The sequence below is a fragment of the Caloenas nicobarica genome, chromosome 10 (genome assembly GCF_036013445.1).
Source record: "Caloenas nicobarica isolate bCalNic1 chromosome 10, bCalNic1.hap1, whole genome shotgun sequence".
NCBI classification, from domain to species: domain Eukaryota; kingdom Metazoa; phylum Chordata; class Aves; order Columbiformes; family Columbidae; genus Caloenas; species Caloenas nicobarica.
This window is the reverse complement of record NC_088254.1, coordinates 17,385,029-17,406,598: the sequence shown is the minus strand read 5'-3', so window position 1 is coordinate 17,406,598 and position 21,570 is coordinate 17,385,029. Positions and strand designations below refer to the sequence as shown.

Here is a 21,570-nt window from a genome sequence, read left to right as displayed (position 1 = left end):
AGACAACACCTTGCGCATGGAATGAGTGGACCTACCAACTCAAAAAGGACAATTGACTGCCACTAACAGTTTCCACCACAATTCCTTTCCATAGGAAACACCCCACCGGCTGCCTGACAAGCTCAGTGATGAGATGTCGCCAGCAGCAACTTCAAAAGTGAATTTTGTGGCCCAGCCTGGACAGCAAGTGGACCAGGGCACCCTGTCCTTCGGCAAGGCAAGGTGGTGGTGCTGCCGTTCCTTCTCCTGAATGCACTGATGTGAACACAGTTTGGCAGCGCAGGACAGGAGGATGTGCAGAGCCAGCTCCTGGGAATGGATGTGCCCTATTTGCTGTAACTAGACCCTAAATAGTGTAAATACACTGTATAACAGCATGCATTTGTTGTGGGATGGACAGGAGGAGAAAGGGGAGACAAGAACTGATGCCCTGAGGGACATGAATGCAGAGCTGTGTTGGTGACACCAAGAGATTCACAGCGCAGATACAAATCATCAACACGCCTTTCAAACACCCACACCAACAATCCCTCTCTAACTCAGCGGAGCTCATTCTCTAACAGTTTTCTAAAACTATTCGTTCTCCTCCTGCTTCTCTCTCCCTCCAGTCCTCAAATGTCTCTGCAAACCACTGGCAGGAAAAAAAAAATCAAAATATACTGCCAGATGCAGCAGCGACTTGGGATTGAGGGTGTGATGAATACAAGGCTGCAGCTGAGCAATTTTTCTGCTATTGATAAAGTGGTAATGGAATGAAACTGCAACAGACAGATTTTGAAGGTGTATATCTGTTGAGCATGCGAGTACAGAGAGGTAAATGCACATGAAAGAAAAACTCAAAATAATCCCCAAACCGTACGAAGAATTTGTCTTTTCATCTTTTAAATGGCATAGTTTTCGGATGAGGGATTAACTCCCATGACAAATCTTACTAATGCAAATTAACCTCACCTTCATGGGTGTATCTAGATAGAAATACAAAGTAAACAATAATATAACTAATTGCGTTGGATAATCAAGGAGAACAGGTATCAACACGCCTAGGTCAGGCCTAGTTAAGGAAAAGACCCATTAACAGAGAAATTAGGGAAGGGAGAGGCTTCCTTATTAGAGAGTGCCCTGACCTTTTCATGTTTCATCCACGCTAATTATCACCCTGCATATCGCTCTCTCATAGGATAACTTTAATGTTCATTGTTAGGGACATGCTCTTAGAAGCCCATAGAGGAAGAGAAATCTTCCTTCAGTCCCCACCTATCAACAATAAAACAGGAATTTGAATATTGTGTTACCACAACTGCCTTAGAAATGCATCATTCCTTGCCAGTCAGGAGATTTAGCCACAACTTGAGCCAGCAGCCTAGAGATTTGTGAGATGGAGAAGCCAGTAACAAAATCCTTCCCTTCTCCGTTGCAGGTGTGTGGGGAGGGCAGGCTGAAAGCACTGCCCTTCCTTCTCAGCCTTTACGTACAGAGCAACTTTCTCCACAAAACTCACTCTCAGGAGCAAGCTGTGCAAAGTGCAAACCACAGCTAAGAAAAACAGGATAGTTACGCACCGTAAACAAACAAAATAACTGACCTAACCTTATTTTCCTCCCTCCACATAAACTCGGTTCACTCAGGTCCTGTCTCCAAATGGGTATTTTGGCTCCTCTTTCTCACCTCATACTACACTGTTACTCAGGTACCTCCATCCCCTGTGTAAAGCAGGTGGCCAAGGCACAGCTCCTGCACTGGGGAGGTGCTTACCAACCAGAGGGACACCTGCAATCCCTTTACCTCCTGTGCAGCAACAGGTGGAGGGCAAACCTGGCTGTTTGGGGGGGGATATTGCTAAGGGGTAGCTGGGAAGCTTCAGAAAAAAAAAAAAAACAACCCACAACACAGCAAAGAACCACTATTCTGGACCTAATAAATAATAAAAGTTAAATAGCTTTCCTCCTCCTCCTCCTTTTTTTCTCTTTATTTTTTTCAAAGAGGAAGACAGTGATAGAAACAAACCAAAGCAGCCCAAATCCCAAACAGGCATTCTCCTAATTATACATCACATGGGGAAACTTTACTACTGCTGAGAGGAGATACAGGAGAGAGGAGTGGAAAAGCAGAGGATGAAGTGACAGGGTCATGTACTGATGACAAGCACCTGCCCGCAAAGGCACCCGTCAGCCCCATCAGTACCTATGCGGTGCCCAAAGGGTTGTCCTGTCAAACACACACAAGCTCCTGCTCACAAGGATGACACCAGCAGGGCACAAACACACAAACAAACAGCCAACGAGCATCTTAGACATCAGAAGCCGGAGGCTGTTTGGTCAATGTGCAAAGTGGCAGAGAAGATGAAGGCGGCTTCGGTAAGGTCCTGCTGTGTGCCCTTTCGTGGTGGGTACAGGGGTAACACGGCTGTGCAGAGCAGTGGCGGCAATACCTTTTTAACATCTGCTATCCTTTCCTTCTTAGAGGCTGGTTTTTCTTTGGTTTCAGGAGGGGTCTGCTGAGATTTTGAACCCGTGGATTCACTTTCGGATTCAGACTGACTTTCAGAGGACTCCGAGCTGCTGTTTGACTCGCTGCCCTGCTCGCTCTCAGACTGGCTTGCAGAGTCAGAGCCAGAGGCTTCTTCGGATGCCGAGTGACTGATGGTAGAGAAAGAAGAGATTATATTTTAACTGTACTGTCACAGCTTTGAAATATGCAGCGAGCAAACCTGTGCCTACAACGACAGGTTTGGAATAGCCTAAATGCAAGTGTGAACCATGCAGGTCCCAAACAAACACCCTGCACCAGCACAGTGAAGCAGCAGCAATTCTGTCCCAGGACAGGCTCTGAACACATGGGTGAGAGTGTGGCCTCAAAAGTCACTGTCCGGTATCTCCGGCTCATCAACCAGAACACAAAGAGTGGTGGCACCATGAAGAGAAACATTAGCAATACCAGCAGTACAGGTCCTACTTGCTCAGAGCAAACAAGAATAAGGAATATTTGGAGCTGGAGTGTCCAGAGACCATCCTGCTATATCAAGATAAACAGTTGCTCCAGCATTGCTCTCCACTACATCCTAGTATGGCCAGTGCTTCAAAAACCTGACATCCAATTTCTGAAAGAGACCAGCATCAAACGTTGTATACATGACACTGTACAGTATAGTAAATATCATGTTTCTTCAAAACAAATAAATTCAGCAAAAAAGCAGCAGAAAGGCATTTATACAGGCACATGGCTGGGGCGGTTCTTGTTTAAAGGATTACAGCAATGCTGTGCAGACTGCATTTCCCAAATAGCCAATAATGGGAGAACAGAACATCACATAGGTGTATTTTTTTTTTACATTAAATGGGTCAATATATAGAATATTCACTTAAATGTAGGGCCCTCAAGAAAACAATGAGAAGCCAAACTATTTTTGGTGGCCAAAAGACTCAAATACCTTTGTTCAACCACTTCAACATCTATTTTGCGTTTAAAATCCAATTAAAGAAAACTGAAAACTCATTACAACATATAACATACACATTAGCAAGGCAACAGTACAAATCCCACCCTGTCACGAACCAAAACGCAGTGTGGCATACTACAAAGTGTCGAACAAGTGAGCAGCTTTTTCCACTCTCGATCCGCAGTTAAGTGATTTTGTAATATTTAAGGGCACACTGCCGATATCACAACAGGAAAGAAGAGTCAGGAAAACCTTGCAGAGAGAAACCAGATTTTTAATTTTTCTCCTTTTGTACAAAACTACAAAAGTAAGAAGATACATCAAAGGCTCTGCTCAGATTTCACAACGCAAGAAATAAATAATACAGACAAAAAGGCAAAAGCACGTGTACAATTGCATAGAAATCTAGGGAAATCAATGCATGCTACAGAGCTGGGATCACTACAGCCTCAGCTACTATTCATAGGTATAACCACATGCAAACAGGGCTAATTTACACCGTGAAGTAAGTTTTCTTTTCTCAGATAAAAGCTCTCCTGGTGAAATCTCAGGGGGCTGGGCTCATACACCAGCAGCGCCGCTGCCGCCTGCCCGGCCCCGGCTGCTCCGCTGCGGCCTGTCCCGCCCTGGCCTTTCCCGCCCCGCCTGCCCGGCCCCGGCTGCTCCGCTGCGGCCTGTCCCGCCCTGGCCTTTCCCGCCCCGCCTGCCCGGCCCCGGCTGCTCCGCTGCGGCCTGTCCTGCCCTGGCTGCTCCGCTGCGGCCTGTCCCGCCCCGGCTGCTCCACTCCGGCCTGTCCCGCACCGGCCTGTCCCGCCCCGGCTGCCGTGGCCCGGGCAGGGGGCAGCAGCCAAGCGCCGTGGGAAGCGGCTCCACTCCTGCCCGCGGCGCTCAGCCGTCTCCCGGCCGCCATTTTACAGCCATCCCTCCTTCACCACCATCTTGCGATTCGCGTGAGGTGGCGGTTGCCGCTCTGGGTCTGTTCACCAAGTCCTGACACAAGGGGCGTGTAGCAGGCGCAGGGAAAAACGAAACGGGGGCGAGAGAGAATTTCTAAGGCTGAAGTAACAGAAACGGAGCCTTTTCAGCAAGGAGAGCAGGGCGATGTCGCTGCCGGTTGCTGGTTTCCTCATCCCAGCTTCATTTTGAAGGAGACAGGGGTATCACATCGCTACCTCCTCGCAGGGCTGGAAATTCGGGTTGAACTACCACCCTTCCAGGCTGCCGGGTCACTCCTCCTTGTCCTGCTCCCAAACACAACAACCAAAGGCACAGCCGTCTCGCTACACCCTGCCGCCGCCTGGCCATTCCTCTCCCTTTTCTGCAACTTCCAGTCCCGTTTCTCCAGCACGGCTCTCTCCATCGCCGTGCTCTCCAGCTACAGCCCGCTGACAGCCACCACGTCCCCCGCTCGCCCGCCACCTCCGCAGCTCTCCCCACCAACTCTTATGGAGCGTGGCCGTGGATCCGCTGACATCTGCTCCCAACGTCCTGCTCAACCACATCACTTTGCAACTGAGTCTACTTAGAGCAAGTGATGAAACTTCTCTCCGTTGGAGCGTTTTCAGGATTTTTTTCAAGAAAACCAAGGGGATTTATTAGGAAGCGTTGCCACACCGCTCGAGGAAGCAATGCGGCAGCAGCTCTGGGGACAGCCGGTTTCCACGGGCAGGTCTCGGCAGGACGCCGTCCCGCAGAGCCTCCCACGGGGACGGGGACTCGACCTCCGCAAAAGAATGGGACGTGGAGGCATCCAGACCTCTGCTGTCACAATGGGAAGTGACAGCACCAGGCTTTGGTCGAGTCATGTTGGCGTCCCGTGTTCCATGGGGACGCGCAAGAGAGGAAGACACTTCAATCAGATTTATTAGCAATAGCTGGAAGAAATTATAACAACCCAGGCTAGTCTGAGGCCAGACAGCTTTGGCAGTATTTGTTTAAAGGCAGAACAGTAATTACTGGCCTCTTCCCACTCTGGAACTTTTTGTTTCTCCAGGCCCTAAGCTTTATTTCAAGAACACAGGGGCACAGCCTTTCTGCACATCGATAGCCATAATTCATATGCTTTATGCACAATATCATCTGGACACTATAATTCTGTTTTTCAAGATGTGAACTGTGTCCAATAATTCTTTTAAAATAAATATATTATTTTAAAATAATTATTTTTTTGTTTTATTAAATAATATTTTAATAAACCACCTGTTATCAAGGCAAAAGTATATGTGTTTGTCTTTATTTCTACACTGATAGAATTAAAAAAAAAAAATCTGAAAAGGCTAATTCAATAACATAATCCTTTCTAACTATTACTGAGACAATCAGGAAGCATTTCTACCTGGAGTAGCATATAAAGGATTAGCAGTATCATATGTCAAGTCAGACCTTACGCTGTATGTAACTGGATATTTAAGTCCTCTTTCCAGAAGCTATTTTTGGAATACACCCTGCTTTAATGCCCCTAAGTTAACATCTAAACGAGACCTACTATCAATGGAACTATAAGTGTGGGATACGCTATAATCAGCTGTCGCAAAAATCACAATTCAACCAGGCCACCCTCCTCCAAATTCAGCAGAGAAACACCCATGAACATCAAGAAACCTCCAGTTGGACCGTTGGTAACTTCCTTGAAGTGAGAAATTCCTATAAAAATTGAGATCTGCTAAGACTTGGCCAAATATGTTCTCTTGGTTTCTAAGAAATACTTGAGGCTATGATTCTGTTTTAATTAAGAGCCTGCTTCTGACTTGAGGGGGAAGAAAACCAAATCATCCCTTACCAAGAAGGGTATGTTCCTTCCAAGAAATAAGTAGCTGAACGGCAGTGATAAGACCCTTTACAATCAGGCATCTAAGTTTACAAGGCAATTACAGCGTGCCTGAAGCCTCCTGCCTCAGCATTTAATATTTCACATATGACTTCATTTTATAGGGATCATCTTTGCTAACAGCAACAAATCATTTTCTAAGCTCTTAACAAGTACCAACAGTAGATATATTTCCAGAAGGTGCAAGACAAGCTGAAAAATATGACCCGATACATGTTTCTAGAACCAAGAGCTGAGAAGGGAATGGCTCTAACTGGGACCATCCCGCCCCAGCCTTTGAAATTTGGCTTTTGGTGGGCAGAACTGGAATTCAGCCAGGGGGATAAAGAAGGATTAATGACCCAAGACCCTCCCACAAGCCAAGCTCCTCCTAGCTTTAAGAGTTGTCATGAACATTTTGAATCTAAACAGTTTGAATTTAAACAGCAATGTTCCAGAGGGCATCGCAAGCTCAGCAGGGACTCGGCGCCAGCAAAACTACGCCACACAGGCTCAAAAAGGTCCTTGGCACTAAATCCTGGGGCTGGATAATATCAGAAACCAAGTTTATTGTTCCCCTCCAGCAAACATACACTTAACCTTTATGCATCCATCACAACAACCCACGTTCCCAGTACTCACCTGGTGTTCACACCAGCACTGACTGGGTCGCCGGGCTCCTCCATGATCCTCTTGAACTTGATAACACACCAAGACTTGCCCAGAGAAGCAGCAAAATAGGTCTCTGCCGGCTTAGCGAGTAAGATCAGCACCAAGGCTTCGCAGGAACCAGCAACAGTACAAGTACGCTACCTTGGGTAGCGCAGACGAGTTGTAGAGGACAAAAGGGGCAAGCAAGACCCCAATTTTGGGGCAGCAGCAAGCCAGGTGTGAGCCAGCCGCTCTGTTTGGCCACCCCTGGGTCCTCGGGATCCCTCTCTGGCAGAGCCAAGCCAACTGTCTGTGACCAGCCCAAACATTCCAATTCCATGGCAACCCTTAAACACGCAGGAGCAGGGTCATGTGCTGGAACCACTGGGCAGCCCACCGGACCTGCTGCCATACGGCACTGCCGATCCACGGCACAGCCGCGGGCAGCCAAGATGCGACTCTCTGAAGGGGCTGAGATGTCTTCTCCAGACCAGGCGTATCCGTTAAATCCAGCTCTACCAGTAAAAGAGGCTTCTCAGCCCCCGCAGCTCTCTAGCGAGGGCTGCCAGCCTCACCCATCCACCAGCGGCACCAGCCCTAGATTTACTCCCAAGCCCAGATCAGCAAAGCCAGTGCAGGACGCCAATTCAAAACTATTTAAACAGATGCGTCTTCCCAAAGTGACCTACACACAAACTGCTGTACACACAAAGGGATGGTGACAAACCACGGAAGATGCTAACACACCAACTCAACGGGATACCATGTTGCTGTTAAACATTTCCTTTGAATATTTGATCTATACATGTTGTATTCTCTATTATTATATATAAACATATATGAAATGCCTACATATATTGCAAATAAAAACAAGCACTGTCAAGTTAATGTTGATGCACGCACCCAAGTCACACAGTAGCTGTAAAATAGCACCAAACCACATTAAATTCCATCTCTAGGCTAAACAAGCCAGGAAAAGAAACGCAAGACTGATTCTGGCTATAGACCATCTGATGAAGAGAGGATAAGATTTGATAAAAAGGGTGGGACCACAGAGGACTGAGAACTTCATGGGACCTATCCCTTTGCCTTGGGAAAAAAACAGGAGCAAATGCTATAGTAAGCGTAACTAAAGCCATATAGACAGTACGCGGAGCTTGCAAGAGAGCCAAGTGACGCTCAGATTGTGATACTGAAGATAAATTCATTCCTACCTTTTTGTGTTCCCTATATTTTATTCTGATAGTCTATTAAAAAGAGTGATTGGTGCTTGCCTGTCTCACAAGGCAAAGATTTTCTGAGCAGTAAGTGTTGAGAAAGGGTCAGTCGGTGTAAGAGCTTGTCCCAACTTATTTCCTGCAGGTAAAAGTGGAAGTGGGGGGAAGAAAAATATTCTGGTTACTCTACTATCCGCACCCATGCACCGTACATATTTCTAACAACGATCTCTCTCAAAGCAGGAACTTAAACTAGAATATACTAAACATAGCTAGGCTCTTCATACTGTTCAGAAGCGAGTTCTGAACAACTTTGAATACTCGCAATATAATTTGGCCAACTCTGAGCAGGCTTTCAATGGGCACAACACTCCCAAGGTTACAGGGTAACAGATAATCAACACATCCTTCAAAAAATAAAAATATTTCTCCAATCTCATTTTTGTGATGGCAACTTTTCTTAAATAGGCAAGTGAGAAGAGTTACCAGGGAGAATATACACATTTTCCACATGTGACTGCAAACCTTGCTTGCAGAAGCTGGGTGTTAATTACATTTACACAGCACTAGGCACAACAGGGCCACCGTGCGACTATAACAAGGGAGGGATTATGCACTCAGCAGGTATCCTATCTAAATAACCATCTGAATTGGGTCATGCGGGTTTCCAGCCTGGCTCAAAGGAGGGGAAGGGAAGAAGGCAAAGGGAAAAATCTTCGCACCCATTCTGGCCACTGCTGCTTGCCCCAGCAGAGGACTCCCAAGTGCCAAAGGAATCCTAAGCACACAGTGAGCTAAATAATATCCCTCGCTGCAGCTCCCTGTAAAGGCTATCTTGAATGACAAGTATTTTCCAAAAGTGGCATGTTTTCTTTTTTTCTTTCTGCACTACAAAGACACCACATTACGCTTGCATAAGCAAACAAAACGAGCAGTTCATTCATGATTGGGAGAGCTGGCTCTCTTGCTCTCTGATCTTTGAGCCGGAGGCTGAAAATGCTTGGGATGTTTAGCGGGGAAAAGAAAGAAAAAAGAAAATAAAAGAAAACCAGCAGAGGGACAAAAGGAGTCAAAACCTGTCCACTTGATTAAGGAGCACCATTGAGAATCTCCAAAGGCAACATCCTTCCCCTTCCCTGCACAGAAAGGGAAGGACAAATGAGGTTCTCAGGGCTTTGAAAAGGGCCTGTTCTCTCCTTCCCGGGAGGGCAGGGAGGTTTCGGGGCTTCACATCCACCACCCGTGAGGGGACCCGGCTGGCTCCTGGCAGCACCCACTGCCCACAACCCCCTCGCACCCCGCGGTGAAGGAGCCCGGGGGGGTGGCAGGGGTTCACTCGCCCTGTCCACTGCCGCTCCGGCTTTGTCACAGCAGGGGACAGCCAGGCCACAGCTCAGTGCAGCACAAAAGCAGCATCCCACTTTTTGTGAAGGGTGTATAGATGCATGGAGGCGGGGGGCGGGGACTAGAATGCACGCAAGCAATTTTGGTTTAAATTTGTACTGAAAGGGTGGTTGGTTTTTCTCCCTTATCATTTGCAAACTTCCTTTAAGACCTAACAGATTAAAGAAATGCAGCAATATGGAAATTATGGACACAAAATCATTAACGAGAACATGAAAGTACACAAATTCCTTTCTGGTTCCAGCTGACCTGCAGTTCAGAAGAGGGGAGCCTGACCTGGCCTGAGGGCTTTATTCCAGGTGACTGTTAAAAGCTGTTTTTAACCGAGAGATTTAAGGCTCATCATTAAGCCTCCGTTTTACAGACAGCACATGGCATGCAAAGCTCTCAACTTGTGACAACTCTTGTTAAGAACAGAGGTTCCTCCCCATGAAAGAGATGCAAACTACTCCTATAATTAATATATTAGCAATTCTATTAAGTCATCCATACCTAGCAATAAAACTGGCAAGAAACATAGTTACAACGCAACTTTTTTTTTTTTTTCCTAAGGAGCCAGTTGTTCTGGAGTCAGTGGATTCTTGACATTGCAACACGCTTGTTCATACCAGGGTAAAGGCTCATGAGCAATGAAGTGTTCAGCATCTGCCTGGGAAGCAGCCGGAGCTTGGCAAACATGCTCCACAGAAGCCCTGCCAAGACGAAAGGCCACGCGAGCGTTACCAGCACAATACCAGAAGGGAATCTGAGATCACTGTTTGAAAATTTTGATTTTTTTTAACCTTAGAAGTCAAGGCCAGAAAAACACATGCACTACAGCATAGATTACCTCAGCCCACAGGTAAATATAAAGCCATTTGTATACTGAAAATTATAATCTAGCAACAGTGCTGCACAAGCAGCGATGTAGTAAGAGCTGCTGCATATTTGGAAAGACTCATCAACATTTTGCTTCTGATTATATCCAAAAGACACTCCCTATCCCAAGAAAATGAGGCATTAAGAGCACGACGGACTTCACTGCAAGTCACTAGATATGATTTTTTTCATCTAGTCTTTTTTTTGCTTTCATTTCAAGGATGCTTTACAGGATAAAAAGGCAAAATTTATGAGCACACCACCACCTGTTGAAGAGCATCTTCAAGTAGCATTTTAGCACACATCTTTTAATAAAAATACAACAGAAAAATTTGTCTAAGACACCATGTCAGTAGAACACTATATCCTTTGCTAGAAGGCTGCTTATATCTAATTAGGGTAATCCAGGCCTTCCCCTCCCCCAGCGCTGTTCTGTTTGTATTTATTTTCCTTGAAGGAGAGAAGAGAGAACGCAGAACAGAATCTTTCTCCATCATCACCATCTTTTTGAGCTGGATTTCAGCTGGGGGCAAACTTAACAGCCTAATTCAACATTGCAATTCCTGCTGGAATTGTTGTCTGCAACACGAAAGGAGATACAGTATAGACACCTCCAGGTTATATATATATCAGGAGATGCAACTTCAGCATAAGCTGTCAAACCCACCCAAAGTAGGTTTTCCATAGCTGTTTCAAGTTCAAAAGAAGCAAGGCCATGGTACCAGAAGCTTCAGTTCCATCCCTATATGCCTGCTCACAGTCCCAGGTACTTAACCACAGGGCTGATCTCACTGCATCTGCCACTGGTACCCTCATCTGCTCCTTAAAACTGGCTGTGATGAGCCTGAATAAAGAGACATGCCGGCATAAAAATTCCTCAGAGACAGGCTTAGCAACTCAGTAACCTGCTAATTGCATGAACAGCTTCACAAGACGAGGGCCGAAACACGAAAACAAAGACGGGGACTGGTTTCTCTCTATCTCAAGTTGGAGAGATTAAAATTACACATCACTGCCTTCCTGGCCCTTCCTCTGAGCCCTCTCAAAGGTTTAACATGAAGCTAACAGCAGAAACGTTTGTTTTAATGCAAAATATATTACTGTAGCCCAAATGCGGCCAGGCACGCTGCTCCCAAGACACACACAGGTGAGATCCCATGTTCTCAGAAGCGACCCTGTGGCACACGATGTTATTTCTCCCCGAGCCGTGGGAGAGTTTGGCTTCGGCTCATCTAGGAAATGGGGGAAGGTGCAGATAAGAGCAACTGTTGCCCTCAAGTACAGCAGGTGAAACATCAACCCAAGAGAAAGCGGAACAGGCTCTAATCTGCCATCTCAACCGCGTCAGCTTCTCTTGGCTGAAGGCACCAGGGAGTTCAGGCAGAGCTGGGGAGCCTGTGTGCGCGCACGTGCAGCAGCGCCTGCTGTGCCACGGCAGCATTTCGGCAGGGTTACCGAATCACCCAGGTGAGCTCTTTAGTCCTATTTTTCCGTTTTTATTCAGCAAAATGGTCGTGCCTTTAGAGAACACGTAAAATTTCATTAATTAGTTTAAGATGTTTAACTAACAAGAACAGTCAAGAAGAGATTAAATTTCAGCTAAACGCAGCTTCTTGCAGTTGGTGAGTCTTTTTTATAGCACTGTATATTGTCTCCACTCCTGGCAGCAATCACGAGACAGGAAACAGAGAAGTTGAAAGTCTCAGAATTGTGCATTCGTAATTAGATGAGACATTTCCTTCGAGAGGCTAATGTGAAACAGAAGTAACAAAGCAAAACAAGAACAATCTCCTTTGTGCTGCACACAGATTACATCATTATGCATGTGAATTCCTTGCACATTATTCCTTTTGTGTTCCAAACTGATCAAGCGTTTTCCCTTTTCAAAAAAAGCCTCCGGGACAGTTTCATAAAGAGTTAGTTTAAAAAAGAGAGGGGGAAAAAAAAAAAAATCCTTGTTAAAGAATCCAGCAGTGCAAATGAAACTGAAAGGCTCGGTACATACAAGATGGCCGCAACAGCTAAAAAATAACCCATCGGCCTGGATGAAAAGCTGGACACCATAGTCGGAGGCATTTTAATAAATATATTTTAACGTTTCCACTCAGGTCAAAGAAAACCAGTTGCAAAACGCACGTTGAAGGCAAGGGGTGTAGTGATTTAAGGATGCTGAAAGCCATAATGCTATTAAAAAAAAAAAAAACGGCCAGATGTTCCAGGAATACTACGATATTCTGCAATTCTTTTCAAAGTTAAAAAGAAAATAAACAAAACAAAACAAAAAACACAACACACCAAAAATAGCCCTGCTCCTTTTCAAGTTACTTGCTTCTCGAATTAGCCTGAACTATTAATAATAGTAATGATAAAATAAAAGCCCGCGCCGGCCAGATGTGAGGAAGCGAGGGAAGGCGGCCGCGCTGCTCCCAGTCCGGCCCAGCTCGGCCCGGTCCGGCCAAGCTCAGCCCAGCTCGGCCCAGCTCAGCCCAGCCCGGCCCAGCTCGGCCCGGTCCGGCCCAGCCCGCGCTGGGCGGCGCTGCCCGGGAGCCGCCGCTCCGCCGCGCTCCGCGCATGCGCAGCTCTGCCCCCGCCCGTCCCCGCCCGGCGCAGCCAATGCCCGGCCCCAGCAGCACAAGGTGGCCTTTGAACTCCCCACCAGCAACTTCCTGCTGTTCCCAGCGTACACCCAGTGCAATGCAGTATGCCTGTCAGCTCTGCGGCACAAAGGAACAGCCATTTTGTGACTGAACTGGACCCGCACCAAAATGCCAGGCGGGGCGGCTTTCCCTTCGCGTTTTGCGGGGAATCGGGGCTTCCCGAGCGCTGCCGAAACGAGAAGGGGATGTCCCCTGCTTTCATCAGCAGCCAGGGAGGGCAGTTTTTGTTTAACGCCTTCGTTTCCCTGCTCCCCTCCCCGCAAATCCTCTTTCGTATGTAACTACATCTTCATAAAATGGCTGCCACGTAGAACGCGGGTGTTCTGCTCCGCCAGGGCTGCGGCGCACGCTGCAGCGCGCTCTGCCCCGGTAAGGTGGCCACCGAGCAACAACGCCATTTCAGACCCCGCACCGCCAGCTCTAACAAGCTGCGATCTAACGCACTGAAAACCCCTTTTTTTCCTCCTCCCCGCCAAAAAAAAAAAAAAAAGTTTTAGTGCTAGAGAAACCAAGAGCTGGATACAGATGCAAGGGTTTGTCCAGCTCTGCAGCTTCTGTAGCAGAAACCATTTCCACACCAGGGTACCAAGAGAGGTGCAAAACCAACAGTTGCAGGCCAGAGAAACAAGAGGAACAATGTATCCACCACGTGTTACTTGCCGCCCCCTACAAAACTCGCTGGGGGACCCCAGGGGCGCCCCAGCCTGCCTCTCACCACTGAAGTCCATCCACATTGGGGTTGCACCATGGATGTGACCCTCTCACACCACCTGCTTTTCAGAAATGCAGCACAGAAGATGCTAGAAAACACACCAGGGTTTTGGTTCAGTTATTTAATGCAAGTCCCAGATAGGCAGGTGGTGGGTATTAGAAACTCCAGCATCCCCAACTTGTATCCCAGGCGGAGAAAGTCGCATGGAATCAATCAGCTCCAAGTTTGGAAGGATTTACCATCAATATACAAAGGGCAGGTGTTGCTTTTCAATCTATAGAAAGGCACCAGGTACACCCCTCAGCTTACAAACTAAAGAGTTAACACCATTTCCCTCCTCAAGAATAATCCATTGTTTTGGGACAATTCTCAGGTATTTTTGTTTATTCAGCATCCGCCTTTGCATTTCCTTAGGCCTGGAAAGGTAGGAGTCAATTCCGAACAAATTCCCCAGCCAGGACACTAAGGAGCTGTATATGAATTGTATTTTGCTTTAACACCTTTAGCCCTCCATTTTTGCTTCTCCAGCCCAGGTAAGTGGCACCGGCCACATCCACCTTTTCCACCTGTCTCCATGTTTATGTGATAGGACTTCATGTGTTTCCAGGGATGCCAAGCTGGTCCCACACCCGGGGAGGAGAAAGCTGCGCAGCAGCACATGAAGTGCAGCCATCAACCCCTTTCTGGGCCACAGGAAAGCAAAGTGGTGGCTTTACTTCCTAGAAATCATTTCCCCTACAACTTCGAGTCAACCTCAGGAAGTAAAGCCCATTTTACGACATTCGGCTGACTCACAGCTCAGAAATAAGCTCGACAGGGCTCACTTACAAATATCCTGTGCTCAATTGTTCCCACACTTCAGGTGAGTGGATGATACCCACAGCAAGTTTATTTTGAGAGAGAGAGAGAAAAAAAAAAAAAAACAACAAAACACCAACAAACTGTGAAGGGGGAGAAAGGAAAACCTCACAGAACAGGTGTTACATGTAAATTGATCAATTATGGTGAATAACCTTTCAATGGAAACACCAAAAGCACACATGAAACACTATGCAAATGTAATACCCCTGAGGACAAAAACCCCAAAGGTCTTTCTGTGGAACTACTGCTGAATGTCTCCAATTTCATCTCCTATTTAGCATAATATTTATAACGCAGATAAAATACCTTAATTTAGATTTCCTGAACAAATTACACCTATTATTGCTCTTGTTGATAATACATACTTTTTAAAAATGCACAAGGACTTAAGCTGAATAGTAATTTTTTAATCAATTTTTAAAGCAATATTTTGTGTGCAGCATTTACAGTAATATAAAGATAGCACAGTTTGAAAATGTGATGAGTTTTTAAACTGCATTATTATAAAGCCCTGTACAGGTGCTATATTTAATGCCTCAACAGTCCCTGAGGCTAATTTAGTTAATAATAATTTCAAATTAAACAAACTTACCCATATCCATTTTAGGATTTAGAATTTGACTGAAATTTTAATACATCCAGAATATCATCCAAGTTTACGCTAGAAGGTTACAGTAATTGAATTATATATATTCCCACAGTATTTCAACTTCATGTGTTTAAGGAAGGTTAAATATTGGGCATCAAGAATACTATTCAAACACCTGCAAACATCACATAGAGCACATGTGATACAACAGACAGTTCAGAATTCTTTTTTATTAATATTGGTTAAAAATTACTGAAGACAACACCAGAGAAAAATAAACAGGCCACGATTCAATTAAAATTAACAAAATGCAAAAATCAAGTGTATTTACAAAAATGCATATAGTTTAAATTTCCAATTTTTGAAAAAGCCGACTCTTTAAATACAAAATGACCAATTCAGTAATTATACTTCTGCATTCCTAGCAAACAAACATTTCCAATATTTCATACTTTTCCCATATCAAGGTTAAGCTTATAAAAATCTGTAAAGAATCTCAACACTTGACAAAAGTAAATAAAAACACTCTGAGCAAAAATACATTAAACAAACAAGCAAAGCATTTGGAGCCTCTTGTTAACAGACCCAGTGTGTATTTTGTGATACGAAATGCTATCACCAGCAGGAGAAAGTCTGGTTAAATTGTATAAAAATATTCTAAAATACCTAAACAGTATAAAAGTTCTACAAGCTCAAATAAAATTTGAAGCAAGGGGTATCAGACAAACAGACACTTTCCAGTTTATATTTTAAAATGAGCTTTTTTTCATTCATGTAACTTTTTCTTGTGTCTATTTACTATAATTTACTACTACACCAGGCTTCTGTATGGCCCTCAGTTAAAGTTTAGACTTCTGAGATTCTTCAAAGAAAAATTTGCCTTGTATGTAAAATGGTGCAATGCAGCAATGGCTAAACCGACAAGGTCATTTTTCACAGCACAAAAAACCTAAAAACTGAAATTCAAAAGCTGGAAAAACATAATACAGAGGAAAGGGCTCCCCTGAATAAAGGTACAGTACCTTTTGACTATGACATGGGCCCTTAAGTCACAACACAACTTTCAGAAATTGCTACCAAAAAAAATTAGGGTGTGGCATGCTAACAATCTCAAGGTCATTCCTTAAAAAGGAAGCAAAATCAGTAAAATGTTTTGTATTAAGCACCGACAGTAACCCAAGGCTGTCAAAGTAAACAGGGTATTCACAGGTTTTACCAAAAAAAAAAAAAAAAGTAAGTTGATAGATCATACCTCGATGCATTGCTGTGGACTGAACCCTCCTCTCCTTGGCTTTTGTCCTTATTTCTCATCATCTTTTTATTCTTAAATATTAAGAGGGGGTCAGGGGTGTCTGTTTGCTTTGAAGTCCTGTGCCCAGGTATTTACTGTCAAAAGTTGAAAGAAAGGTAAGGTCCCAGTTCATTTCACGGGCTTTCATTATCAGGAACAAAGTCCTGACGCTGCAACGATATTGTTATAACAATATACAACACTGATCAACACGGCAAAACGGAGATTTAAAACAAATAATCATTTTAGAAGAAAAATCCGAGAATAAACACAGTAGAGGAGCATCCTGCAAACTTTCCCAAAGTAACACTGAATGCAAATAATCTCTGTATCTTATTGCGTCATCTCAATACGGCTCAAATCGGTCAGAAATCGAAGTGCTAAAAACGGCAGAAATCTAAAAATTATTATTATTAATTGCTCACCTACCTGATCCATGCACCGCCGCCAGGACCAAGTCGATATTAGTTTCGGGTAGTGGAAAAACATTAGATCCAAAATATTTAGAGTTATAACGATAAAATATAAATTTCAGAGAATGAAAAAAAAATATATATTCTAATCCCAAAAATATGTTGCCGATAAAGCAGAAGAAGCGATAATTAGTACCAAAAATGTCCGAGGGAAAAAGCTCATTAGGAGAGCGCACAAAAATGGAGGTACGCCATGGCTTCTAAGCTGGAAAAACAACGACCTGGGCTCTCTCCACGGCTTCTTCTTTCCAGCAAGGCACGAAAAGGGAGCCCTCAAAAGCTGCTTTTCTGCCCGAAAAAGGTCTGCTCGGCCCCCGATCGGTGCCTAGGAGAGGCAAGGGGCTGTGGGGGCCCCCTGAGGCTGCCCAAAAGTTAGGGAAAGTTGCGTAAAGTGTTGGGGAAGGCAGGGAGCTGAGCGCGCTCTCTCTAAGGCACAGCCGCCATCTAGAGCTCCTTCCCAGCTCTGAGCTCTGCCTTTGATTGACACTCTCTACATTTACCCCACAACTCAGGTGATGTACCATAGACCCACCCCTTCATTTCTACCAAAAAAAGAGATAGCCTCCACCTAAAGGGTGCTTGCTACCCCTCACAGCCCTGGCTTCTTCCAACTACCCCAGCTGAAGGGGCACCTTAACCCCATGTGGCTCAGGCACCCTTTTGAAACCAGAAAGAAATGGAATTTGTGCCTTTTGTTTTAAAGATTTGTTAAATATTTCAGTGCCTGGGCTAAAATTACTTCCTCCCTGGACAGGAAGTGGTGCTGTTAAAGCCATTTTGAAAGAATGGAAGTGGAGCTGACAGCCATGCAGCCACCACAAACCCACCTTGGGGCTCACCCCACCCAAGGGGTAGCTTTTTTGGGGGTTGGTGGCAGTATCCCCAGACAATAGCTCCTCCATTCGTCACCCAACAGTGGCACTTAAAGCTTGGGAGAAGAGCGTTAGGCGCTCCGAGGAGAGCCCTGTCTTGCTGATCAGCCCCACCAGCTCGACAGCGCCTCCCTACTGGTCTTCCCCAAAACCAAAAATCCAACAGCTGCACCACTTTCAGCAGTTATGCGAAGGCACTACCATAAAACAAGTCTGACACCGCTAAAAGGGTTATTTTGAATTCCCATTCTTAACCCATTCGTGTTTGTTAACAGATTTTAACACAACAAATTAATTTTAAAGCTGCACAACAGCCAAGCTGTAGAACTGGAAATCAAGCGACATCTCAAATACAACATCCTAGTACCGAGAAGATGGACCATGGAGGAGATCCAAGCATCCCCCAACCTCTTGTATTCCAACTACCAGTTGTCCTCCCACAAGCAACAATCCTCTAAAGCGCGAGGACACCTTGCATATTCATAAGCATCACAACATGACAGTGGAATCAGACGCTGGGGGACTGCGGGGGTAATGGGTTGAGTTTGGGCTCCTATGGGGACATCCATGGCACAGCATCCCAACAGCCTGGGAACAGCGGCTTCTACCAGTAGAACCAAGACAGTCCTCATCAACTGCTCCACACAGTTGCTACTCACATCCTCCAACAACCTCCAACCACCTTCCACACCAAGAAGTTGGAATAGACGCACTCTGTGGCCACAGTCTATTTTAAAGAATTTCACTTTACCAATTATTTACAGAAGATCCCTTGCACCTCAACTACAAGAACTAGAAAACACAATGCAAGATCATTCCAAGCAATTTTGGGCAACACCAAGGAAATCCACCCATCTCAGTGGAGATCCCTTTAGGTTGGTCCCAGGATCCAACTCCACCACACAACACGTGGCAAAACCAAACTTGAGCAAGCAAGCGCGCATCATCAAAATAGCCAGATTAAACAGGTACGAACAATTCATCATGGTAAAAATGGATATTTACGAAGAAGTCTGAGCAAGCCAAATAAACACACAACAGGGTTTTGTTTGGTTGGGTTTTGCTGGTTTTAAAAGAAAACACCCAGATTATCTCAGCATCAGGTTTGTCACCCTGGCCCTCCAGCATGAAACAAAGAAAACTATGAATTTCAGGTGGAAACATAGGCAGGAAGGTGGCTACAGTTTAACTATCTGATCCACAAGGAACTTGAAAAGAAATTGGTTTTCGAACATTAGAACCATTTTAAAATTCACTTGTAAAGGTCAATATAACATCTGTAGCAATATCAAAAATAACTCCATTTTTTCTCATCAAATACGTGGTACAGTATCACGCAGCCAAGTCTACATTAAATAGTGGTGAAGTAGATTGGACACATGTACAGAACAATTTTATGGAAGAACAGACTGTTTAGGAAGTGTGTTGTCCAGGAAATCTGTTGAGAAGTTTCTGTACCCACATACAACTGAAGAAGCATGTCTAAAAAAGTTACACAAAACATTCAAGCACTCCTTTATTGTCATATTTGCTCAGCCTTCAACTGATATCAATTTCATCTTAAAATAACTTCAGAAAGTTCAGCAGAAGAACCCTGACAATAGGCCAAGTACTGAAAAACCCCTAATATTAAGCACCTGAATGACCAAACCAGCAAATAAAAATTCATTCGAAGTCATGGCAAAGTGAAGATAATTTGCAAATGAAAACCACATTTTAAATCAAGTATAGCACAAAATTTTACCTTGCCTTTAGTGCTTAGCAGCTTAAGTATTTCTCACTTTAACAGTAACCAAAAATGTAATCCACTTAAATATCAACACAATAGAAAAAAATATTCAGCCAGAAAGGACAAAGACAAAGTGTGAAAGAAAACAAAACCTTTTATTAAGTCACTTAAAAAAACATTACATTTTCTCCAAAGGGGTAGCAACAGATCTCTTACCAAATGAATCTGCCTGTTATGCATACACAACCCAAGAGCAAAATTTTGCCACCCAGTCCTCAAACAGATCCATCATTGGATAGTCACTGATACAATCCCCTGATTAATTCAAGTGCAAAGTCCATTTTGATAGGATGATCACAACCCAGATCTTCTCTGGTTTAGTAACATGAGAGTCCACGTTTTAACATCCTTTTCTTGGACAGACATATCACAGCACTCATGCATTAGTCCATTTCCTCAACCTCTCAATCAACAGTGGAACTGCCATCCTGGTGTCTCATTCGTAGACTCCTTTTGACACTCTTCATCTCATTGGATTCTTTATGGAAAATTAAAAGAAAAATGCTGTTGGAATACAGATCATATCTTTAAACTAAGACAGTCAACTACTGTACCTTGAAGATAGTTTAAACATATAACTGATGCTTCATTCTGTATTACACATTCCAGAACATCTACTTTTACCTTGAACAAACCAGGTCAAATCATCAGTTAAAAGTCAAAAATATAAACTTTAACAAAACCTACAGAGAAGTAGAGGAGAAATTAATAGAAGATCAGGAACTTTTTCAGGCTCCATAAATTCCATTTGAAATTTCTCCATAGTGTTAAAACACTAGAGAAACCAATAGTGAGAAATCTGATATATTTGCTCTGGCAAGCATCTTTACTGGACTGACCCATCTACTAGAGCTGACATTGCTTAGTGGAAAACTCAGTTTATTATAATAAAGCCAAATTTAACTACTGTCCAAGCTCCTTTCTTCAAAGGCATAGATTCATCAAAACCAATGTAATAGGCATGAAAACTGGTTTCCTATATTCAGATGGTGACTGGAGACAAGACATTGCACCATCTTAACCTAGTTTTCCAGCTCATGAAAGACACACAGTGCAACAGCAAACACACGCTTAGAAACAAACAGAATGACTGGTTTAGTTAGCAGTGGGAAAGGACATGTCAGAAGTCAGATGAAATGATAACAAGTTACATTAGTTGCCTTTAACAAGGCAACCATACTACTCCTGATCCATATTCTAACTTGACTCTTCACGTAGCAGAAACCAAGCCCACAGGTGAGTGACAAACCAAACTAATTGAATGACTTCCAGATGGATAGATAAAAACCAGATGTCCCCATCTTTATATTTTCTTCCCAAGAAAAATAAGCTCATATATTTAAAAAAAAAAAAAATACTAACCCTCCTAACATGCAAAAATGGAGCACAGGAAGTTAGTAAGTGTTAAGAACTTCATTTTAAACCAAAGCTAACTGCAGAAGAAATTGACATACAAAAAAACAGTCTTAAAATGTCTTCGCGGTTTTGAGTATTTACACTCTAACATCAATTTATTTTGCATGTGTATAGCTCTAATCTCATTTTAGTCTAAAAGCCAACTCCACCACTGTTGTTCCCCGATTGCCCTGGGCAGATTCTCACAAGTGAAGCAGAAATTACCCACAGTACAGCAAAAATCAGTGGAGCCATCTAGTGGTCTCTGCCTCAACAGCCCAGGTTCCCCATCCCCATTTCAAAACAACCACTTACAGTAAAGCAAACAGTGGTGGCACCAGTGCAACAAACCTCAGTCTGACAACTGCCCATATGTCCTGTTCTATATTTCTCTATAGACTTCCTTGTTTTAAATACAATGGCAGGTAATACAGCATATAAAAGTGGAATGCAGGATCTGGAAATTCACTTCGCTTCGCACTGTGCAACATGTGTAGCTGTAGTAGTATTTAATTACAGGATCTTCACATTTTCAGAACCAGAAACTGAACGTTAAAGT

The 21,570-nt window shown here is 44.2% G+C and overlaps 1 protein-coding gene across 1 annotated transcript in view; it reads right to left on the bottom strand.

Annotated features, from left to right (window-relative positions):
• Positions 1-18,192, bottom strand: part of CHD2 (chromodomain helicase DNA binding protein 2) — a 56,479-nt gene extending 38,287 nt beyond the window's left edge. The window contains exons 1-3 of the mRNA XM_065641335.1: positions 16,912-18,192; positions 16,444-16,577; positions 2,429-2,636 (exon numbers count right to left, since the gene is read on the bottom strand). Coding sequence (XP_065497407.1) covers positions 2,429-2,636; positions 16,444-16,505 — 270 coding nt within the window. The 5' untranslated portion in view covers positions 16,506-16,577; positions 16,912-18,192. The remainder of the gene's footprint in view (positions 1-2,428; positions 2,637-16,443; positions 16,578-16,911) is intronic.
• Between the last annotated feature and the right edge of the window lie 3,378 nt (positions 18,193-21,570).